Consider the following 25,155-nt stretch of genomic DNA (forward strand, 5'->3'; position numbering starts at 1 on the left):
AAAAAGGTTGAGAGCTTCCTGATATAGAAGTTGCCTTAAATACACTCCATACCTAAGTAAAATCATAACTTTTCTTTTAGCTCTGTCAGAGATAGTTTGATTTTATGTGTTGTTCTAGCATTATATTTTAAGATTTTATTTGCTTTTTTATTGATTTGTGTGCTCCGTATTTTGCGCGCAATCGCTCTCGAACACCAAAATTCATATGACATCGAAGCTCAGAAGTATTTCGCTTGCCCTGGAGTTGGGCAGATACGCGAATAGTACTAATGTCCGCTGATGTCCCTGCTCAGAGGCATGAAACTTACAAAGCTTGTAGAGATTAGAACTTTATTTGATGTAGACCGTTTGAATAATCACGATCCTTGAAATTTTCATTTGGGAAATAATTTTCGGATGAGAGATCTGCTGACAAGAGGAGCCAAACCTTCTCTCGCAAGATGCCCGATAAGTTATGGTTTATGTCTTCCTAACCATAACTCTCTCAAAATGGCATTTCGATTGCTGCAGAGAATAACTTTTCTGTAAGAAAGACGAATGAGCCGTGTTCCTGCTAAATAGTCACATTTTTAAAAATTTACTTTCATTTTCGTAATATCTCAAGATATAAAAATTGACCTCTAGAATGTTCTGAAAAGGTATTCATTTGGTTTCGACTATTAACCAGTTGGGGAAGTTTTTCGGTATACTAAACTGCCATTCAATACATTTTTCGGGAAGAGTTGTCTTAGTGGCATACGCAGTAGGAACGATATTCTAAAGTAGCGATTTTTCCTTCAGCAGCCATGTTGCCTCTTAAGCATCGTGCATCATTGATAGGGGACTTGGGAACTTAATAGCATATTGAAGAATCATAGTTAATGTTACAATTATTGTTTAGGGACCAATATTAATTTAGAGCATTATCATACCTTCACATTGCATAATGTTAATTTCAAGAATAATATCATTCGACGTTATGACCAATATACTAAAGTGTACTAAAGAACTGATAAATTTTTATTCATGTTTGATGACTCAAATGTGGATAAGATGCGTATACAGTTTTTCTCTTGCAGTTTAACATTTATTAAATTTATGATTACAAGTCATTCACTGTGTGTCAAAAACTTTTGTCTATATTCTGCCGTGTTAAAATTTTTTAAGTTTCCTGTCTATACACATAAATGAGTATTTCATTTACTTTTATTTCTTTTAAAAATGTCCCACCTTTTTAGACACTAATGTAATTGGTGGCAATCTCAAAATTTAAGGAAAAATCATTTAATGCTGTAAAGGTAGTAAGTATAAACATTTGATGAAGTGAAAGGTTGTTCTGAATCAAACTGGATAAAGCTCATTCCTTACAACTGTTAGTGAGAAAAAGAAATCTATGGTCATGAGGCTATTATTATGACACTATTTGTGGTTCTATTTTATCCCAAGTACAATAATAAAATTCAGTTCATGAATGCCAGATAACATAAATTCTATGTGCTAGTAAAGAGTTTTACAGGGGTTCTTTATTCCTTTGTTCGTTAAATAATTTTAATGATGACATTCAGGAATTAAAAAAATTAAAAAATTGAAAAAATTATGTACCTTTGTTACTCTGAAACAAAAGTGACAGTGATATTCAGTTATACAATGTAAGCAAGAACGTTTCCGTTATAATCTTATATTCAGATTGGTTCATTGCAAATCGGAAAGATCTGAGGTAATCTGTTCAGTTACGATATAGACATGTATTTTTCTTGCCGCTTAATTTCAGATAGGTTTTATTTTACGGTTGTTAAATTTATACTTGGTATGTTGAAGTTAGATAATGGTAACTAAAGAGAACTATTTCAAAAGTAATTTAGTCATTCTAAATCAGGTGCTTTCCTTAAAAAAAAAAAAAAAAAAAAAAAAAAATCCCGATAGGTTCATGTATTCCTGCTTTATCTCCTGTACCGTGTAGCAGTCACATATATGAAATTTGGAGCTTGTGAAAAATATCAGGATGGAATGACCGAATCAGTGGGAACCGATACGTATGCTCCTTTTAACTTCATTTTGCTTTCGTGGAATGTTTAGTTCGATAATTATATCTAGTATGTATTTCTGCCACATTGCTCTAATGTTCGATATTATGCAAGTGCATAGCTAAGTCCAGCCGTTACTTGATGTGGCAAATAATGTCCTAAATGGTAACCATGGAATCCAAACAATTTCTACAAGAAGGAAACAACAAGATGAGAGAAGAAAAGGACACCGTTTACTTCATGTGAAGCACCGATGCGACATATTACTAGGGGTTCAAAAGCATTCTGGAGTCTTCAACATCAGTGAGAAATCAGAACCAAATCCACACGACACACTGGAACTTACAAAATACAGTTCAAAACATATTACAGAAATAAATTTCAGATTCAAGTGTGCTCAAATAAACTTATTAGAAAAAGATATAACACATAGAAAGCGAAATTCCATATGTATATGACATTTCAACTGAGCGCTCAAAACTTTTTATAAACTTTCTTTATGTATAAGTGATTCATGGACTATCCTACACTCCTTTCAACGGGTGTCCGGTTGACTCAAAGAAATATAGTTTTAAAAGAAATAGAATGTAAATAATGAAAAGTTAACATTGGGAATGGTGTGTGGTGGTGTATTTAATTATGGCAAAGGACACGAGGGCTATCTGCCTAAGGGGAGAGATGCCTTCGTGGAGGACTTTCTAAGGGAAACTGGCTCGTATACACGTTACACATGGGGAAAACCAAGAAAACGCCCATAGCATTGGGAATGAATTTAATGAATAGAAGCAGTGGGAAGCTATGCTAGACTAAGGTTTAAAAAAATCAAAAGGAGATTTCTGCATACGGAGACTGTTATTGCTAATCTTTAAGGTTCAAATAACTGTTATATTGGTCAAATTAAAAAATTGTTTCATAATTACGTTTCACGTGCTTAATCATTTCATACTGATATCACTAAAACAACACGCCGTTATCGTTCTAATGTCCAACATTTCCTCATTATTCACTAAATTTAGTGTTTCGCTAAATTGTAGGAAATATTCCTACTCAATCTTGAGTAATATCATTATTATCACACTATCTAGAAAGGAGGAAAAGAGAGGTTTTCGAGAATCTCTGCTTATGCCTAAAACAATTTATTTAAAACACAGCAGATTTACGTACAATTGATGAAACATTTAATTTTACTAAGATTATCATTGATTTCATTTTTATCTTGTCATATACTACCAACTATACTATTATCCTTGTTAGATGCTCTTATCCTGACTGTTTTGTGAAATATTTAAATACTGACGATTTAACGATTTATTTTAATTAAATACTAATTATTATTTAATTAAAACAATAAGTATGAATTGAATTTGAATGAATTATTATTTGAATTATTAGAGAATTCAATAATATACATTTCTTTTATACATGAAATTGCTGAAAATTGCATACGTTTTATAAACTGATTGCTATTGAACGGTGTGTTGTAGGTACATAGTTCCAATTTATGAAGGGAATAGAATTAAATAGGTCTTCAAATTTTGATAATTTTGTCTGATGACATATTTCAATAAAAGTACATGAAATTAAAAGTTTTATATTAAATTCGTAGGGTAAAATATTTTGCTATAAAACTGATTTCTATAGTCGAATTAGTCAAACAAGAAAAGCATTCATTGGTAGCAACACAATTAATTAAGTTTGGTAGCACACAAATAATTACATTGGTAGCACACAAATAATTAAACACAATTAATAAGTTTTCGAAACTGAATATAAAAATATAGCTAAAGAAAAATGTGAATATTAAATTTTCCTACGCAGAATTACTCAAAATTATATTTATATTATTTTATTTATAGCACAAATGCAGACATTTGGCCTCTAAGTCATTAGCCTTGATTATGCTTTCCAATACTTCTAAATATTTATATTTATGTTATAGATGCATTAATTTTGAAGCATTAGCCTTTAAACTGCCATTTGTAGGAATACCAAGATACAATTGTGAAGCTCAGGTTTTATACGACTTCTAAAATGGAGCATCTTGCTATGTTCCAATCGGGAGAGTGTGATTTTTAACTCATAATTTGAAAATTAATTTTGAGCCAACTCAACCGGATCTCCCACCTAAAAAGATCTTTAATTGGATAAAGAGCATCTTATTAATTGAAAATTTCTTAACTATTTAAGCTTCATTTATTTATTCCTAATGAAAGGCGTTCCGGTTTGAATAGAAACTTTTCTCTGCCTCGGAAAGGTAACAGTCAGAACTTGACTTTCTATTTGTTTTGATGCAGCTCGAACGCTGCTGATGAGATGTAACATAAGATTAGATTCTAGATTACATTAATTTGTTTGGTATTTTAATAAATTCTTCTTAAAACTAGATTGAGTATTTTGAACATAGAATTATCACTGAAGCACTACTTGTGGAATTTTAGATGCTGCTTTTTGCAAATAGATTTATCGTAGAACGTAGTTAGATGCGCAGCACCATTCGTATATTAGATTAGTGTACATTAATGCATACAAGAGGTATAAGTGACCCAAACAGTCGTACTCTGAAAGCCTACCCAGTTTGATTCATTTCTTAAACTTGAATATGGAATTCTAAGACGAACCATTCAAAAAATTCGTAATGTAGTAGAACGCCACTCAAGTATTTAGACGATTTCAGTCGTCGGTGAAAATTATCGCCATTGAGAAGAATAGCATTGCTGTTATTTAATTATATCTCAAGAGAGTTGCTCAAAATGAGAGGCTTCACCTTACACGAGTCAAAAGTTATTCTAGTACGTTTTGTAAATTTGAGGAATCTATCTCTGTCTTTAAAAACTAATCTTAGAAATAAATTTGTCGAAGGGAAAATGTATAATATTGAAGCATATATAAATCATATGGAAGTTATGTACATTGAAGAATTCATATAGTCCTCAAACACTGTGTCTTTCGCTTAGATTTATAATTTCGATAACTAATGCAATATTACTATTCAGATGGACAGAAAAACGGTTTACATTAATAAATAAGATATGTGATATGTGAATAATATCTATCTAAAGGATAAGTAGAAATAATGTCCAAATAATACTTAAACCTTAGAACTCATTACTTAATTGACAAAAATAAAGGTTTGGTTTCGTTTGATTTACTTAAATATGGCAAAGCACGCGAGAACTATCTGCTTATTTACTGTCGTGGAGGACTTTCTAAGGAAACTGACTCATATACACGTTTCAAACAGGAAAAACCACGAAAACGCTCACGCAGCCAGCCCGTTCTCAGGGATTCGAACCAGTATTCAGCGGCTCTATCGCTCGCCTGATAAAACCAAGAAGCGGATAAGAAATAAACATTTTACAAAAGCATATTAGATGAATATTAATATAGGTACTGAATAACATACTAAATATAAATTTTCAAATTTAGAGTAAATATTTATACATGCAAGAAGCCTCAAATATCATTCGTCATCGAACGAAATTATTATTATACTGGTTCAAAATAAATTTAATAACGCTGAGTTTTAGAAAGTATACACATGACCTTCTTTAAAGAATGAAAGAAGAACGCTGCAGCACATTTAGAGAAATTTTTTTTCGGGTAAGAGTTGCTTCAAAACTAAAGAACTAAATTTAATGCTGTATTTATTATAAGTTTTAATATGCATTTTAAATCTATGAAGAAGTCATGAAGTATGAAGCTAATTTTTATACCTTCACTTTGTAATGCACAGTTTTTTTTAAATCTTCGGAAAAAAATTTGGGCGATGCATTTTTATAACGTAATTCTAGAATGAAAGAACAGATTTTGTCTTCTGCATTTTGACATAATTTAAAATTAAAGGTTTTGAGTGTAGAAATGCTGTAATATTTTGATTGAATTTCTTTTGAAATCAAAAAATAAATATGCTTTTATATAAGCTATTTTCAGAAATAAAATGTATTAATGAACATGTTTAGCATAATAGCATTTTTCAAATGGTGCGTCACAACTTTTCTTTTCAATAACCCTATTATGCAACTTTATGATTACTGGTGTTTTCTGATTAGATCTCATAGCAACTTATCAATATGAAACACTTTAGCCCCCTCAAGATAATATCCAGTTTCATCATTTAAGCTATTTTCTCATCACTTTGATATAGAACTTTGAACTGTTTACAGTTATATGATGTCCTCATCGTAAATAAAAGCATTCGTCAGTCATCAGTATAATGGCGTTTTGATCCAAGAAATGCTTGTTCCCAAGAGTTATTTTTCGCCATTGGAAATAATACATGTGTTATTTTAAGAAGCAAAGCAGTGAGATTTTTGATTAGATTGGTTAAATATAGGAAGTCTGTAAGAGATTCAACTTCTCTGTTTTGACAGGTTCAGTATCACTTTCTTTTAAAAGAAAGACTGTAAATTAACTTTTTTTGAGGGAACATTTTCAAGAAAGTTCCGTATTAGCAAAATTTTAATCTTCATATAAAAATAATAAAAAAATCATAGTATACTAAAGTAACTAGATGATCTACATCGTGCGGGCAGTACAGCATTTCAATGCAGTATCTCGCTTCAAGCCAATTAAATTGCACCTTCGTTAGGTATTCTCCATACAGCTATAAATTTGCAATCATTAAAAATGAATTAATAATAGTTTTGACTTGACAATAAATAAATTTACCCTAATCTTTCACTGAAGAAATAATTAGTTCATCCAGGAAAGAAATCTAATATTTTGATTTTGCTAAGTTTCACGATTATTTCAAATTGGTACATAAGATTTCATCATCGTGTACTTTTATTCCGATATCTGCATGCCTCGATGAAGACAGTGTTTTTTTTTTTTTTTTTTTGTTTTCATGTGAAAAAAAATGAAAATATTAAGGGTTAAAAATGGTATTGTGGTCCCATAAAGCTTGAGGTCTTGCAGGCTTTGAAGTAAAATACAAGCTGCTTATTACTACTGGCATTCTGCTATATAAATGCACATACCATACAGTACATATAGTATACCATATAGCATATTAAGCATCAAGAAACATATACTGCCATCATATGTATCTTTATCATATCTTCATCATCATCATTGCATATTATATAATTAGAAAACCATGATATTAATAATTAAAATTCGATATTTTATATTGTCTCAAAAATACGAATGCAGTCATAAAAACCGTTATGGTAAGTACACAGTTGGATGCTATTTGCGGGTTTATTATATGTTTACAAATATACGTTTTTACCTTCATTTTAAAATGATTTACAGCTTTAAAGCGATGCGACAACGTCTAAAACAATTTACTTCTGAAAATAGCATTTTTAATTCTGATTTATGTCAATGATAATAGAGTATATCAATTTGAATAAAAGCTTGAACACAGTGGCACAAGGAAGCTACTCAGCGATTTGTTTTACCTTTCACTTCCTAGATACAAGTTGAGAAGTTCTGTTGCTTTTCAACACCTTTCACTTAAAGAAAATAGAGAATAAATAAACCAGTTATGACTTATTTTTCTATCCACATCTACTTAATTGTATGAGAAAGATTATCCCCAATTTTGAAGCTAGGAAAGGTTTAAATCTTAAAACACCTGTGTCCCTAGCGGATTGTATAAAGAAAATGTACTTGTACTTATATAACACATGGCGAGTAAATATAGGAAATCTTACGCAGGCTATCTGGTATACTAGGAAATGGTTTTTAAACTTAACTACCAGGTGAAAGAGCTTTATATCTTTCTACCATTGTTAAGCTTTCCGATATGAAAAAAGGACAGAAGTTGTATTACACAAAACAAGTATTTCTTGTTTTTTTTAAAAAAAAAAAAAAAAAAAAAAAAAAAAAAACAGATAGCTTTCTTGTAACTTTAGGAAAATGTTATCTTATTGAGAATAGGTAATACCCTAGATACTAGATGTGCAGTCTTACGGGTCAATATTTTATTTATCTGCCCTGATTAGGAGGTTTGATATTTCAAGCAAAGCAATGTTTTCGATATATTCACCGAAAGCAGAAAAGGCAAGATATATAAATGTAAATGAACGATTAAAATGCGTTATTTATACAAAATATCTTATAAATTTGGACGCATTTAAAAAATTACATATAATAGGCAAATTTTTAACTGGTGTTATCATATGCTTATTTATGACATACTTTAATTCAGCTGTTTCCTGATAGTGCTATTAGTAACACACTATCCCTTGTCCTCCATAATGGCTGACGAGGCATAGATACAACAAGTCTACAGAAGTGTTCCAGAGGTATGACCTGTCATATAGTATCTAAATGATCCATAAATCAATTAATTTTAGTAATGGATGACATGTTGGCAAACCGTTTGGCTCCACCAGTATACAAGTGGTTAAAGACCAGTTAAAGCTGGTAATTAGACCCGGATTCAAATCCAGCCGAATGGGGTGGGTCGCATGCTCATTTTTCGTGATTTTTTAGGCGTGTGATGTGAATTCGGGCCAATTTCTTTTAGAAAGCCTTTCAAGAAGGCATTTACTCCCTCAGAGAGATAGCTTTTGTGTACTTTGCCATACACAAGTAGCTTAAAGCTAACCTTACCCGCGTTTTGCCTCACTGTCTCAACGGCGCTCAATGTCCATTCTCGGTGGCAATTTTAGCAGGTAGCAGCAGTGAAATGCTCCTCGAACTAGATGGTAACCAACTGGGATTTGTAATAGGAGCAATTGTCCTGTTGGTACATTTCGTTTCCATTCTGATGACAGAAAAGTATAAAAGGATGTAAGCATACCCAGCGGATCTGCGTTCTTGGATACAGTGACGGTGCTTGGTACAAATGCTAAAAGCTCCAAACACCGAGAAGAGAAATCACCCCAGACATTATTGAGCAGCTAATGCCTTTCCAGTGCCAAAGTGTCAGTTTCAACCTGGCACGTTGGATTCATGGCTTCATTGGCATGGCACACATTTTATTAGCCCACCATTACCATGACTGCAGTTTGAATTAATACTCATCGCTTGTATTCTACTCCTTTTCGGTCGTCGATGAATCGTAATATTTTGTGACCCACTGAAGATGCTGAACATGGTTGCGGCTAGTGAAGTAATACTCGGGTGCCTCTTCGTTTTCTGAAGCCATTTGTTGAAGCGAGCGTCTACTGACTGTCCGATTGGATATCTCATTCAATTGTATGATCACCTGAACTAGAGTTCAGTGCAGCGGTTCTCAACCTTTTCATGCGTACTGTCTAAACAAAAATTGAAAATATTTAGTACCACCACTACAAAGTACCACTACCACCACCGCTCTCGAATAAATTTACGAGTGTAAGAGAAAAAACTCAATCAGGATGTTGGGGTTTTAATTTTTGAATTTAATAGTTAAAAATACTTTTCTTCTTTGCATACACCTATTTTTCTCTTGCGTACCACTCGCTTAGAACCCCTGGTCTAGTGCCTTTGGCTATGTACAATACGGTTGAGTCTTTGAAATATTCCTGTTGTTACGTTTAAAGCCATTTAAAGCTGAATGTTTCTTGCAGTTTGCCCGATTATTAGGAATGCGCTCTGTGTTTTAATATTCAAGGTACAGCACTGGTCAAATAATTTCCAGAAACGTTATGAAGGGTTCATAATAAATTGTTGCATGAGAAACATGGCGAAAACTGATAACAAATTCATAAATAAAATTTTACATTTCCTAATTAAAATGCTGTGAAAATACTTATTTATATGTTTATATTTATATTTATATTAAATTAGTTAAGCCTTCCATTAAGTCACGCGGTTGCAATAGGTAGGAGCATTTTCATTTGTTTAGGATTTAAATGTTCAGATTATATACTTACAGGAAACGTACAGGAATAATTTTTTATAGCTGATTATAAAAATTAATTACTATTGTTCAAATATGATTCAAGAGTATATTAAGTTTGAATTTATTATAATTTTCTCTCGAAATTTCTCTGTAATAACAGTAAAAAAAATACAATTTTGTCTCATTCTGATGACAAAAATTCATAAAAAATGAGTGCCATGTTCAAACGACAAATTGTCTCTTTACTTCTTAGAAAATTCTATAGACTTCATTATAGATTATACTCTTTATCTATCACTTTTGAATAATTAATAGTGCCTGACATTTAAAATTGTTTGCTGACTCATCCTAAATTTCATTTTGAAATTTAGAAAGAACAAAATTGAAGTAAAGCGATAAAAACTGAATAACTGTCAGCAACAACAGAAAAAACCTGAAGAACAGATCCTGCTACAGAGAAGTACAAACCTGTACCCCACAGTACCCTTACATATATTTCTAGCCTGATATACACTCCTCAAAGTACCGGCCGAGCAGTCGAAGGTAAAAATTTGAAATTTACTTACTTCATAAGCACTTGTGACTCCGAGATTGTAAAATACAGGTAGATATAAGTATGCCGTGGAAGGTACCACCAGACAGAAAGCCACATTAATAATGATGTACTGAGTACCATATCTGTAAACTTCTGCCGGCGTTCCTAGTAGCGTTATGGCAGACATGAAGCTAGCCAGGACAGACATAGCGACTGGGAAAATACTCAGAGATCTTCCACCCATGAGAAATTCTTGTGTGTCGCTCTTTTTACGGTCAACGATTGCGTACCATATTCCGATACCCGCAGAGATGGCCAGCATGGCAGCGAATACCACATAGTCCACGGTACCAAAAACGTCTTTCATAACGGAGGCCATTTTTACCTTCTATAATTTTCTCGAATTCACAGTGCCAGCTTCAGAAATCTGGATATGATTGTTGTTTGATCAGTCCTAAAAATTAAATACGGAAATAAATAACAGCTTATTTACAAAAGACAAGCATCAGTTATTATTACTTTGCACTTTTCACCCAAAATGAGATACTTTGAAATAGATACTTTCACAGTACATACAGTGGAATGCTGAACATTAAGAGTGAAGCTTATTGAGATCTGGAATTTTCAAGAATCTCTGGATTAATGAGCTGTCTGCTATTTATATATCAAATATATATTTACTAAAAGAGAAAGAATAACAATTTTCTTCCGAATTCTACAAGGATCTCAATAAGGGTTTCAAATCTGACTTCTCAAATTCGTTGTAAAAGACTAACAGGAAGAAAAGAAAAAAAAATACCTATCATTAAAAATTTTTAATAAAGGCAAAATTTCTAATCTGTGCTTAATAAAAACAAATTAAGGTAGCTCTTCCAAAAACACACCTGTTGTTAAAGAAACAAATTAAACTTACTAAATGAAATAGATAATGACGCTCTGAATCTGAAATTTAATTTCCTCCGATAAACATACTTGAGTAATAGCTCACATTGTTTATAATTTTTCAAAATCTTTTTTAATCAAACAAGCGTAGAGGAAGGGCGATTATTTTAAAAGTTAATGTAGGAAAACACTAAATATAGCGTTCTAAATTCTTGTTAGAAAATTAAAAGTGTGATAGATAGGCAGATAGTGTCGCTACGGGACGATGCTGGTGATCCAGGTACAATGAAATTGTAACAATCGCAATTTTTCTTCTAGTGGTATTTCTGTTGTACTTCAATAAAACCAATCTTCCAAAGTTTTAATTTAAAATCATTAAGTATTTTCTAAACTAGTGTTCAAATAACGAAAACACTGCGACTATTCGAGTTTGTACTCGAGTCTTTGGCAAGATTTTTATTTACTCTAATGCAAGCAAGAAATAATTTTTATTTGTTTACTAGAGTTTCTTTCTGCAAAAGAGTATATACTAATATAGATAAATTTTTTATTCTCATATAGTTTCCCCACTCACAATTATTCTTTCTACTCGTATTTCAATTAAAATAATATAAAAAAATTAATTTTTATTTAAGTGGGCTTTCATAATATTATTTCTAAACATACTTTTATTTCTATCTTTATTGCTTAAAAATCCATATCTTTTTTAATTCGTTGTTTTAAAAATGAAAGGAATAAACTTTTTACTAGCCCAAAGGGGCAATTTGCCCAGAAGGGCTATAAATTTCGTTTTGGCATTTTGCGTTGATTCATTATAAACGGCGAATCACTTTTTAAATTGTTGCTACCCAATATTAGAACACTGTATTATATTTAAAGAAATTAAATAATAAAGAATCTGCATAAATGTATGTATGTTTCTCGCATTGTGATAAAACAACGGTACCTAGAGCCATCAAATTTTGAATAACGTACGCCTCCATCCGAATATGGGCATCTGGAAGTACAAATTTGGAATTTGGAATTTGTTTTATTATCTATTTCACATTTTGTAAAGCATTTATGAGTTTTTGATTAAGAAACTCAAAGATTTCAAAGCGAGCAATCACAAGATTGTAAAAAAAAAAAAAAAAAAAAAAAAAAAAAAATTATCTCCAGCGCCGAGACTGTGTGTCGAAAATTCTAAGAATATGCTCTTTTTAAATATTTTGTGATATTGCTGTTGAATTGAATTTTATGGTTTAAATTCGATGAACATGATATTTAATAAATAAAGGTAACACAACAAATGTTACAAAGACGCGCCTTTATGAGTAATATAAAAATCTGAGAACTTTGAGTTTTTTTCTTTTTTTTTTTAAATTATTTTATTACTTTATTTAAAAATACTATATTTATTGACGTAAGGATAAAAATAATAAAATTAAAGGTATGCGAAGATAAATCAAATATTGTCCTCCTTTATGCCATAATAATTCTTATATTATCATTTTATATACATACATGTTAAGAGGTTGACATATATGTTAAGAGCTTTTATACATATATGTTAAGAGGTTGACTATTTATAACTTTTTTAATTAACTAACTTTCTTAACTAACTTAATTGTAATTTTTTTCATCACATTTCCCCTCCTTTTCCTGGTGAAACATGACTGCACCAGTATCCATTCTCAACAAGAGAAAAAAAAAAAAAAAAAAAAAAAAACTGTGATCCGTTTTCTACAGTTTGAAAGGTGCTCCAAGGACTAAAATTTACAAACAGCCCTTTTAACACAATATAAGTGTTTTACCACCGTGTAGTAATAAGTGTTTTACCGCCGTGAATGAAGAATGAATAGAAATATTCAGAAATGGTCGAAAACGTATATTATAAGGAAGGAAGGTTTTTAAGCTTAGGCATTGCAAAAGACTACCTTAACCAGAGCACACATGAGTTTCATACGCCGATAAGTGACTTCAGTAAGGGGGCGAATAACTGTGAAATTAGCCATGGTTTGCATATGAGATTATTCATAAAAGAATTTGATTGTTTTCAAAATAGCTCACTGAAGGTCAACAATGTCCTGTAAACTTAATAGGCGTTTGGCACTACATGGCGCATATTTAGTGTATGATTACAAGCATACATGCCTTTTCTGAGATTAACAATAGACAGCTGCATGGCAAGTACATTAGCTAACTACCATATCGTAACTTTAATTAGGAAAACAAAAACGAGTTTAATTAACGGTGTAGTACCTTGATTTGCACAATAATTAAAACATTTATAAGGAAGCCCTAAGATGGTAACATTGACCAGTATGCCATTACAGTAAGTACATTACATGCGCAAAGACCACTCTGCGAGTTGTAGGATGAGAAATAAAATTAAAGAAGAATAAAAAGGCAGAAAGTTTAGAATAAAAGGTGCACTACAAATAACCAGCACTACGCAAGATACTGAGAAAATTTCCAGCACAAAGTTTCAAACTTAAATTTTTAAATTTATGTAAATATAATATTGGCTAAATTTTTAAACACCGGCATTGTACATCATCAGTTAAACACCATTATCACTGAATATTGTTCATCATTATCATAAATATTTAAGTGACAAGAATTCTGCAGATAAAATTAGAAATAGAAGCAAAAGTGATTAAAATTTTCAGTAAAACCTGAGACGTAAGCTAAGCTTATCTAAATCGGCTAAGTTCTTTTCTAGCGGTAGCATGGAGGATATCTTATCACTCTGTGCGTGTGTAGAACATGTTGGTGAAGGCTGGTAGCTCAGGATAACCTGTTGGTAGAGGACACCGAGAGAAGGATCTGGATATGATCCCCAATTAGAGAATCAGATACTTGAATTGTGTGTCGATTTCATACAGAAAATTTATTTCAACCAGGGTTTGATTAAGACAGCTTTTGGCCTGGCGAGCAATTACTCAGTGTGCAACACCTCCCACGATTCTAGGTTTTTTTAAGAATAAAAAAATGAATTTTGGGGGAGTTGGAGATAAGACACTGACCCCATGCCTCTGGCTTAAGCAGTTAAAAAACAAAACTAATTTTTATTGTACAAATCATTTTAATGTTTCATTAAAAACCTCAGCTTGAAGTCTTAACAATTTTATTCTTAAAAGACAGCGATTTCTCTTTCTTATAGGATTTGGGTAGAACTTTGTCTAACATATTGCTCAAAGTAAGTAGCAGAATTATTAATTACAATAACTAAATTTAAATCTTTGTCATCTAAGCTTGATCGAAATTGAATTTTACTTACGGTCCTTTAATACTTTCCTATCGTATATCATCATTTAGAACATTTTTGCCAGTTTTATGACAATCCTAGCATTTAACTATTCATTAAAACGATTCAGCTGTTATCACAAATAATTATCGAAAAATTTGTTTTAAGGAATAATATGAATTCTATATCAGTTAGATTTCCTCAATAAATCAAATAGCAGATGATGAGTTTTTTCCTTTCGTAAACGACTGTCTGTTTGCATATATCTGAATTATAATTTCAACAAGGTCATTTATAGAAGTACAAATTACCAATTTGTGTTTCACAGCGCTCATTCGAGCTTAATAAGGATGAAGGTAATGTATTATTCTGAATTTACTTTACAGTGTGAATTTCATTTTCTCTAACACATTGAAACTTATGCATCTGAAGACTTAACATTTTTGAAAATTGAAATATTTTAAAAGCTCTTTTAAGATCTGACTTGATAAAAACCTCAATTCTACCTGAAATATGTAAAAATTTGAAGTATATATTAATGAATTCTGAATATAATATAAGTTACTTATGCATGTATTTCTTGCCCTTTCCCAATTTTTTTAAATCATTAGGAAAGCTCTATATTGAGAATAATGAAACAGATTTTAGTAACATCCACGTTTTTCTCTTCTTCCATAATATGTGTATGCTAAAGCAATAAAAAGTTCTATAAAAACGCTGAAATTTGAAAAACAATATTAATAATTAAAAAATGTATTACAATGCAGATGAAATTTTATTAATATAAAAATTAAAGCTTCCAAAATGTAAATTTTACTTCTTGAATATTTTAAAATTTAACAGACTTAGTGCAGTAAAAGTAAAGAAATTAGAAATATTTTTAAAAATCTAGAAAATGTAATAATTAATGGCATATGCACACAAATGTTGTGATCAAAATTAACCAAATATTTCATGATGCAAATCATAAATATTCGATATCACAAGATGTTTTCACATTTAACTTATGCTACAATATAGATTTAAGTTAGATCAATTTATTTTAAACTTAAATCATATGAATGAAACTAGTAATTTAAGAATTTCTATTACGCTTTTTAAACAACTTTTCATTAATTAGTTACACATAAAACCGAGGAGTTACATATAAAGAACTCAAAATATAAACACGATGTAGTATAACTTACATTCAGATTCACACAACTGTAATCTGCGGCAGAAACCAAAATTTTTAAAACTTAGCAAACTCTTTATGTTACAAAATGAGAAATTTCTCAACTATTCTCTCACCCCTAACTATCCTTAATGCAACACTTATTTTTAAAAGTCTATTCATATTGGACAGCAGCTTACTTTGCTATCAAATGCATCGCAAGCTAAAGAGATGAGAAATAATAGCAAAGGCCGATAACAGAAGTGAAAGGAAAGATCTCGCTATCTGTTCAATTGTGAAATGATATTGTTTTCATCAAAATGAAAATGAATATTGCAAAATTATTGCTCTTAAAGAACGTAACAATCATAAATATATGTGGGTGGCTTAAATAACTTTTCGGAATAGTAGAATAGAAGGTGCTAGATAAAAAGTGGACATCAAGCAAAAATTACATTAAAATAAAACTTAAAAAATAAATGATTAGACACGCTAATAATACATTTGAAGTTTAATATTCCGGTAATGTGAACTATGAATATTCGATATATATTAAAAAATATGGTAATATTAGAAGACAAAAAAAAAAGAAGTAATACAAGAAACAACTAACTTATATATTGTAACTTATAAAGGTTTAAATAAATTTTACACTTGGTGCACAATAAAGAAATTCTTCCGTACAGAAACGTAAAAGAAAGCAAACCGTTTTGTATCTTAAGCGTTTATAATTATTTTTGGTAAGTAGTATATGGTGTTTAGACTTTTCTGCAAGAAACAGAGAACGAAATTATTTTGAAGTAAAACAAAAGGCATAAATTATTTATATTCAGTTAAAGGGAAATAAAATTATGTAAAATAAAGTTCTGGAATTAGCAATGTAGTGCAAATTATTAAGGTTATGCACTTACAGTTTATAATGTATTTGAAGTTTAAATAAAGCTTATTAATAATAATAATAATAAAAAAAAAAAAAAAAAAAACGTTTAAAAGTTGTGGAAATAAATTAACAAGTTTAATTTTCGTTTTTCGTTGGCCCAAAAGCAATACGAATAAGTCAAGCTTGTATATGAGGAATTCAGTTGAATAGAGAATACTATAAAAAAAAGTTCCGCATCCTTTGGTAATCTTAATTCATACATTTTACGCTCTAAAGAAATTACGCTCTAAAGAAATAAGAAGCTAAATTTTCTGCAACTTTCAGGCGAAAAATACCTGTGTGGACGTAAAGCCAATGATTACTTGTGTTGAATAGACAGTTTGTTAGCTTAAGTTTCACAAAATTCTAGCCTGCAAGAAGTTCAAGCAAACTTCATATATCAAAATGGTTTCTTGTCCACCAAGTCAGTCTTGCTCACTTCTTATTCCGCCTAGCAACAGGTCATGAGTGCTCCCATAAATGATAGAGACTATCAGCAAATCAACTACACTTAATTTATCTCAATCTTGTTGCATTTTCTTTGACTCCAACTCAATTTATATATCCTTGGAGTGACTGATGTGATTTAGGAAACGGAGAAATGAAAGGGCGGATTAACTGAAAACTTATGAAATGTTTGAAAAGTCATATATTAAATAATGGATAAGAAAATATATATTCTTATCTTCATAGTTCTTATCTGATTATTGAGTGATTTTGGTGAATCGACAGGAGCCGAATCTAGGGCATCAGAATTTGCCATATCCAACGCAAAAGATAATTTGGCTCAAAAACCTTCGTCGGAAATTAAAATACTATATCTCAGTAAGTCATATAAGCTTATCCCAATAACGTTTCTTTAAACGTTTTGTTATTATTAAAAAATATAAAAAGTACTCTTCATAATTTAATTCTCAGATCAAAGTTTTGCGAGGAACTGTCGTTTGAAAATAAAATTCATGTACCCACACAAATATGTGTGATTGTTTACATGTTAAGATTTACATGGGAGCATTTCATCCATGTATTAGACTACATCTGTAACCTCTTCAATAGTTTAGCGGCGTATTAGATAATGATAAGTTCCATGGAGTAAACTGATTTAAAATTTTTATACGACTAGATAGCTGACTGCGACGTTTTGATGTGAATACATTGTGTGATAAATACAATAGAAGATGAACTGATGTTACGAGCGTGCGCCTGATTCACAAACCATAAATTTGGAGTTACGAAATCAATGTAATATTTGCTTCAAGACTCATGAAACTTCAATTAAATATTCATTGCTTCGTCGTATTTCAGTGGCATAGAGATATGGCATGCATTTCAGACGAAGGGATCCCGTATTTAGTCCCCATTCGAAGCAAATCTTTCAGCTACTTTTGAATTTAAACTGTTGATTAAAACTGAGTTTCATCCGTTTGGGATAGGTAGTTTAAGCAAGGATTTAGACACACCTGTTGCTGTACCCTTCGATATCCGATGGTCTGTTGCAGATTTGGCAAATAGTCTTTGTTTGTAATTGTTGAAACGATAATAATTTGATCAACGTTCTTGACAACTGAGACAGATGTCAAAATAACGACCCTAAATATTTTATTAATTTTACATTAGTTTTTAAATTGTCATATTTTTCGCCCTCTCTCATTTTCACTATTAGCGTGAGGCGAATGAGGAACGAACAGCTTTGAATAAACTAAAGGAAAACGAATAACAATCTGCATAGTAATATTTCAATGGTCTGAGAAATGCAACAGATAAAAATCATAAGCTCTTTCTAGTTTCGCATCAAAAAACTTTCCATCTTAAACAGAAAAGGAAATATTTACTCTTGGCATAGATTATGTTGTGTTATTTTAGTGTATTTTATTAAATGTTTTTGCTTTCTGTGATAAACTCATATTCTGAAAGAAATTTAATGAGTGCCCTTTTTAAATATTTATTTAGCACATAGAGCGAACATAATTTTTTCTTCTCTTAAATTTTAGTCATCTATGATCCCGCGTAGATGCCTACGGATTAATAGAAGTAATATGAAAGCTGTGTATAAAAAAAAATTTGGAATAGTTATCAACATAAGAATAATTTCAGATTTAATATTAGTTTTTTCTATTTCCGCTTACCAAAATAAAGTTAAAATATAAATGATACAAAAATTACTGCTTCTAATCTTTGAATGAATTACTACAAAAATTAATTAATTGAGAAAAGGAAATTCGTAGTACAGAGTTCGCTTGAAAATAAACATTCATGTATAGAGGTCCCACATAAAACAAATATTCATCTTTTTCACCTAACTTATGATTTAGGTAAGAAGTCAGTGCAGTTTAAAAGCTTCATTTCATCAAAAACATTAATAAATGATTGTGTAAAGGTAATCTGATAAATTTAAAACATTGAAACTAATATAAATTTTAAGAGCATGAAAATTTTATTTTTTATGCTTACCACGAATGTCATACCCATTCCGAAATACATTTTTCCTCGTTCTTCTGGTTTAAAAAAATTACAGCAAACTCTATTTCGTATTTTAAAATACCCCTTTAGAATCTTTAAGGTTTCTTTCAGAAACTATAATTTAAATTTAAAGTGAAATCTCATGCGAAATAATTTGATTGAATTGCACAAATGAACTGAATATTAGATATCTTTGATATTTAAGTCAACAGATAACTTCAAGTTTTAGATTATCGGAAAGCTTCTTAAAATTTTTCTAAATTAAAAACAGTCATTCAAGTTTAAAGTGCAGCTAATAAATACACATTCAAAGAATCTGATCTTATACTTGCGATGAGTAGACTTCCCGCTCTAGGTACTGTAGTTAAAACAAGTTGAGGTAGGGCCAAGGCCGACAGACTATTTAAGATGGAGTTTAGTCGAAGTGAGTCTGTATTAGAAGAAAACAGTTTTATATCATTTGCGCATGAAGACATAAACATATCTGAAACATGGACCTTATAAGAAATAGACTAACCCAGAAGGCGGGGCGCGCGTCACCGACATGTCGGCAAGAAAGAGTAAGGAAGATTTGGTTTACTTTAACACTGAAACCAATGGCGTTTGTATCACATAACTCTTTTTAATTATTAAATGTGATACGTTGTATAGTTGATGAGATTAAAAAAGCCTCACTTTTTTCCAAATAGGATTTAATATATCTCATTAAAGCACTTTTTACTACATTTCGCCCATTTTTTTCACGCGTAATTCTTGTACAAACATCTTTACTTTGGTAAAACGGTAAAAACGCTAAGCACAAAATTTATGAACTTAATTTTGCGTAAAAATAAAGTAAAATTAAATAAGATTGATAGTACGTGATGATTTGAAATAAATAAGGTAAAATTAAGCAAGATCTGATAATTTTGTTTTTAATTTAATGAACATTTTCAGGCAGTGATTTTCCAAACTATAATAATAATACGAAACGATCATATTTATTTGATTATATGATCATTACATTATTAATATTAAAGTGGATTAGTTATTTTAATAATTCATAAAATTGGGAGCATAACATTTTCTGAGCGTAATTAAGGGGAAAAAAAAGATAAAATCTAGAAGCACTCAGATCTACGCCCAAAAGGAACCTTTTTTTAAAGTTTTGTGTGTTACCTATATTTATTGAATATCATGTTCTTCGCTCTTAAACCACATACATTTGAAAACAGCATATCTTTAGAATTTCCGCACTGGAGATAAAACTGTTATTTTCCGTACAGTGCTTGCTCTGAACTCGTTGAGTTTGTTAATCAAAAATTCATTAAAGTTTACAACAAAATAGGAAATAGATTAAAACAAATTCAAAATTCGGCCGTCCAGATGCCCATGTTCGGGTGGAGGATTCCATTCTTCAAAATTTGATGGCTCTAGATACCGTCGTTTTTGTCACAGTGCAAGAAACATACATGTATTCATGCAGATTCTTCATTATTTAATTTCTTTACATATAATACAGGGCGATAATATTTGGTAACAACAATTTGCAAGGAGACACGGATATTTATAGTAAAACAGCGCAAAATGCCGCTTCGAACTAACAGCCTTTCTAGGCTACCGCCCCTTTAGGCTAATAAATTAAATTAAAAGTAAATAAAAAAATCATATGCAGAACTGAAAATAAATTAAAAAAATAATCACTATAAAATACAAGTAAAATTAATTATTATGGTTAAATACAATTTTAATGTTAGAATTAAATGTATAAACATTTTTAATTAGTCAAAAGTGTTTATCACTGCGATGTATTATGAAATATGATTGAAATAAAATTCATTTATAGAATTTGTGCTATAATACTCATCTATAATTTAAAAAAAGCAGTACAATTTAGAATTTTAAACAAAATTTTCAAAAATTCGTTTTTAAATATTTTAGTATTTTTTACTTATTTACACCAAAAAGAGCATAAAAATAGCTTGTTTGAAATTTTCTATTAGTTCAGATTTAAAATATTATTTTCTAAAAGAAGTAGTTACAAATTTCCTTACAGCATAGGAAAAGCTAAAAAAAAATCCAGTCCTGAAAGCATGCAATAGCTTTATAAATATTTGGAACGTTAATTATGCTTGATAAATATGCTAAACTTTTAAAAATCAATCTCAATTTCTAAAATAAAACTATGTAGAAATTTGTGAAATGAGGCGCTACAACCAGCTTTTTCTTGGCAATTATACACGCTGCAATAGGCAACCAATATTAAATTTCTGCAAGTCGTCCCTACTCCTCCGGATGTGATTTAGGTGACAGCCGGCAACGCCTCAGACGAGGGAGAAAACCCGTTTGGGTTAGTCTATTTCTTATAAGGTCCATGATCTGAAATTATTTGCAGATTTTTTGCTTTCGGTATTTTATTTTGATGTATTACGAATACGGTATTTACATAATAGAGCATATTTTTTTCAAACTTGCAAGCACATATACATATGTAAGAATTAAGTAAAGAGCTTATTTTAGGAAGTAAGGCGATGATGAGTAAGGCAACATAAATAGTTCTGTTTTATCTTTTTTTTTTTCGCTAAACAATAGCTTTAGACATATTTATTTTATAAAAAAACGAAAAATTTGCGTTCTTTTGTATACCATTTTTTATATCTACCATGAAATTTGACCTTTCATGTCTATTTTGGTCAGAAGTAAAGCAGATAAATGTTTCTATAAAACGCGTATCTAACTAAATTTATCAGCGATAGGAGAAATCCTAAATCTTCTCAAATTCAAATTAGGAACCAAGTTTTAAAAGTCTGGAATCTCATGAATCTTTCATACAAGAATAATAATAAGGGAAACTAACGGAAGAAAATAATTAATATTAAAACTCTTTAATTAAAAAAATTCGAGATCTGCATTTGAAGGAAAAGAAATATAAAAAAAACGCAGTTTTTAAAAAAACTACAAAATAAATACAAATGAAATTTAATGAATACAAATAACTAAGATAGAAAGGAAATTTAATGAATAAAGTATGTAATCAGACCTCCTGATAAACTAAATTTTCTCAATAAATTTTGAGGAAAGAATTTTAGACTATTTGGTTTTCATTTTCCCCAAATTAATCTTAAATCAAATCAAGTGCATATGAAAGATTACTTCCAGAGTTAGTAGATCGCAACATTAAATATGAAACGTTAAATTATCTCCCTAAATTTAAGAATCCCTAAAGTTAAAGTAATCACGAGGTGATACTGGTGATCTTCATTCGCTGAATTTTAACACTGAATTAAAATATTTAATGTTCTCGTTAGCATGATGAAGAAAGCTCGAAGGTTCAAATTCTAGAATCTCGAATCATTTTAAAGATTTATTTGATTCAAAGATTCGAATACCCATTCATTATATTAACAGCATGTTAATCAAAGATGTTAAAATCCCTCTAGGAAATTGGGTTTATAGTTTCTTAATGTGGGAAAAGTTAGTGAATAAAAAATCTCTATTTTATACTTCAAAACTGGAACATCTGTTTCATTACATATTCTAAGGTTCTATATGTTTCATATTCTATATGTTTCAAAGAAATAGTTTTACAATTTCAAAAAAGAATTCAACCTCGAATATAAAGAATGTAAAGATAAATAATGCTGGTTTTTAAAATAATGCGCGAAATAATTTTGAATTGAATTTTCCCCTCACTTCATATAGTATTTAATATCTCAAGCCGTCGCTATGGTGCTATGATTTGGCACAGCCTTGATCCCGGGCTCAAATCCCGCAGAAGGCATGCATGTTTACAAGTGCATGTATAGTATTTTGAAGCATGGAAACACTTAAATATTTTCAAGAGGAAAGTTTTTTTCAAAGACTGGTAACAGAGGAAGAAAGGCTTTCAGCAGTTCCTCGGGGGGGGGGGGATTATGCGTTGAAATTGGGACTGTGCTGGAAAAAAAAGGCGCATTTAACACCTGAAATTAAAGCCTAGTCATAGGACGTTTCAGGCCCCAAACCAGACAAATGACAGACACTCAGCGCTTCTTGGCCATGATGAATTTCATGGACCAGATTTAGAGATTAGGGAGATTCTTCCGATTAGGAAGATTAAAATAACAACAGCATGCCTTAAGCATTTTTCTCTTAAAAAGTAAATGTAGTATTTTGTATTTAATTTCAAGTATCCTTTGTAAAAATAAATTTATTGGAAGAGAAATTTGAATGTCACAGATTACAGCAATAATTTTTCAAATTTGTTTCATAAATAATCACGTTAATTTAGAAGCCAAACGACACAAATAAGCGTTATATTTGCAATTTCTCACAGGACTAGTTTGGATGGTTTTACCGAACCATCATCATCAGCTGCCAAAGAGCAGATGAACGACATATGATTTATCTCGTTCATTTGCTCTTTGACAGATGAAGGTGACTTCTAAATTAATATTTGTTCGGCGTGTTATTTTTACCTAAATAATCGCATATTAAAAATGCATTTTTAACCGATATTTTTAGTAGTTTACCAAAAATTTTTGTTATTAACTTAATGAACAATCTGCATGACTTTGAACATTTAAATGAATATAAGCGAGACTGTTTACGAGTCGACTGCGAAATTTTATATTTTATTCAAATTTGCGTGCATTATATAATAATTATATATTGATTCAGAACAGAATAACTTGTGAATTATGTTCTGATAATGCAAAAACATAATTATAACTATATAAAACAATTTACTCTTTGAATTTGGAACTCTAAAATAGTAAAATGTAATTTCTATGTTAGATATGATGAATATATAAATTTCTAGCATGCACAGTTTAATTTTCTTAAAAAAATTTCTTATTTAACATTTTATAATATTCATAACATTACTTATTATAATTTTGTTTTGAAAAATTGAGAAACTTAAGTATGGAATTTTATAATTTAATGTTGAAAATATTTATGACGTTACTGAGAAATATTTTAATAAAAATTTAGTTTCAGGTATAGAAAAGAGAGTTAATTAAATCCTTTTACTTACCTTTTCACTACATGTTTTAAAAACGTTTAAACGACTGAACAAAGATAGGAAAAGGAAAATATTTCTCCTCACAAATGTAGCAAAAACAAATTTCGAACGCGAAACTTTTTTAATCGTCGTTGAGTTTCGGTTCTATTTTTTCTGCTCCCAAACCAGATACGATTGGATTTAGGTCAATGATTTCAGCGCCGCGATATTTAACATTGAAAAACAAATTCCGCAGCTTGTAATCCGCTTATCGTAAACGAGTTTAATAACTAGTGGACGCCGCGCAGTACGGGGATATAATGATGAGATTTAAGACTGTTCAAGGTGTTTTTATTGCTTGCGGTTATCATGTACAGATGGCGCTCATAAGGACTGAAGAGCAAAAGTCCGAAAAACTTCATTATTATATTACAGTTTCCTTATTTAATTTACGTAATATAGATATTATTTGCATTTTTAATATTTCTTAAGCCAATCTTAACTCATCTAATGAAATTCTTCCAAAGAAGCTAATAATGTATATTATTGGTATGTATGGGACTGATTTGATGAAGTTTTCCTGCGATGCGTGAGATAATATTAAGCTATATATTTTAAATACATTTATTTTATCCAATTGTATAATTTAATTTATTAGATAAATTTACTAATAAATTTTTATTAGTAAAGTTAGCCAATTGTCGCAGTGGGCAAAATTCATAAAATAGTTTTGCTTTTTAATCTGAGAAGAATATAACTTGATAAAACATCTATAAAAATGGGTATCTTATTCAGGGATGAGTGGTTACTTGAGTACTCTAAATACCGTAAAAGCTCTCCGTATCGACGGAACGTTTACTGATAAAAACAGTTATTTGCAAATAAGACTAATATATATGTCTAAGTTAAAGGAAAGTAAACTTAATTCTTGGAAAGAGTTTCTTAATGATATTATCATGCAAAATATTCGGAAGAAACGTATCCGCTCTGAAATGACTTCTTCTTATGATACAGATGATAATTTTGTGAGAAGCATTAGATTATATGGATGCTGCAACGTGAAAAATGAGCAATGACCTCACTGGGAATCGAACTCCGGACCTCTCGAATACGTGTCAAGAGTGCTACTAGTTACAACTACGAAGACATGACGAGAGGACAGAGAAAATACCTTATATACATATCCTTTTAAAATGTGACTGGGAATTAGGGAACTCAATCGCCATTTCCC

General features: G+C 30.5%; 1 protein-coding gene across 4 annotated transcripts in view; it reads right to left on the reverse strand.

Annotated features, from left to right (window-relative positions):
* The window catches only part of LOC118199929 (sodium-coupled monocarboxylate transporter 2-like), a 78,928-nt gene extending 54,693 nt beyond the window's left edge, over nt 1-24,235 (reverse strand). The window contains exons 1-2 of one of the 4 annotated variants that reach the window (XM_035371813.1): nt 23,958-24,235; nt 10,350-10,772 (exon numbers count right to left, since the gene is read on the reverse strand). In XM_035371813.1, the coding sequence (XP_035227704.1) occupies nt 10,350-10,697 (348 nt within the window). In that variant the 5' untranslated portion in view covers nt 10,698-10,772; nt 23,958-24,235. Of the gene's footprint in view, nt 1-10,349; nt 10,773-15,616; nt 15,775-16,797; nt 16,817-19,289; nt 19,392-23,957 lie in introns of those variants that run through there. The other 3 variants (XM_035371815.1, XM_035371816.2, XM_035371814.2) reach the window with 3 other exon arrangements.
* Nucleotides 24,236-25,155: the final 920 nt, after the last annotated feature.

This window comes from Stegodyphus dumicola, chromosome 8 (assembly GCF_044657685.1).
Source record: "Stegodyphus dumicola isolate Sdum_Otavi_A_Nest chromosome 8, ASM4465768v1".
NCBI lineage: Eukaryota > Metazoa > Arthropoda > Arachnida > Araneae > Eresidae > Stegodyphus > Stegodyphus dumicola.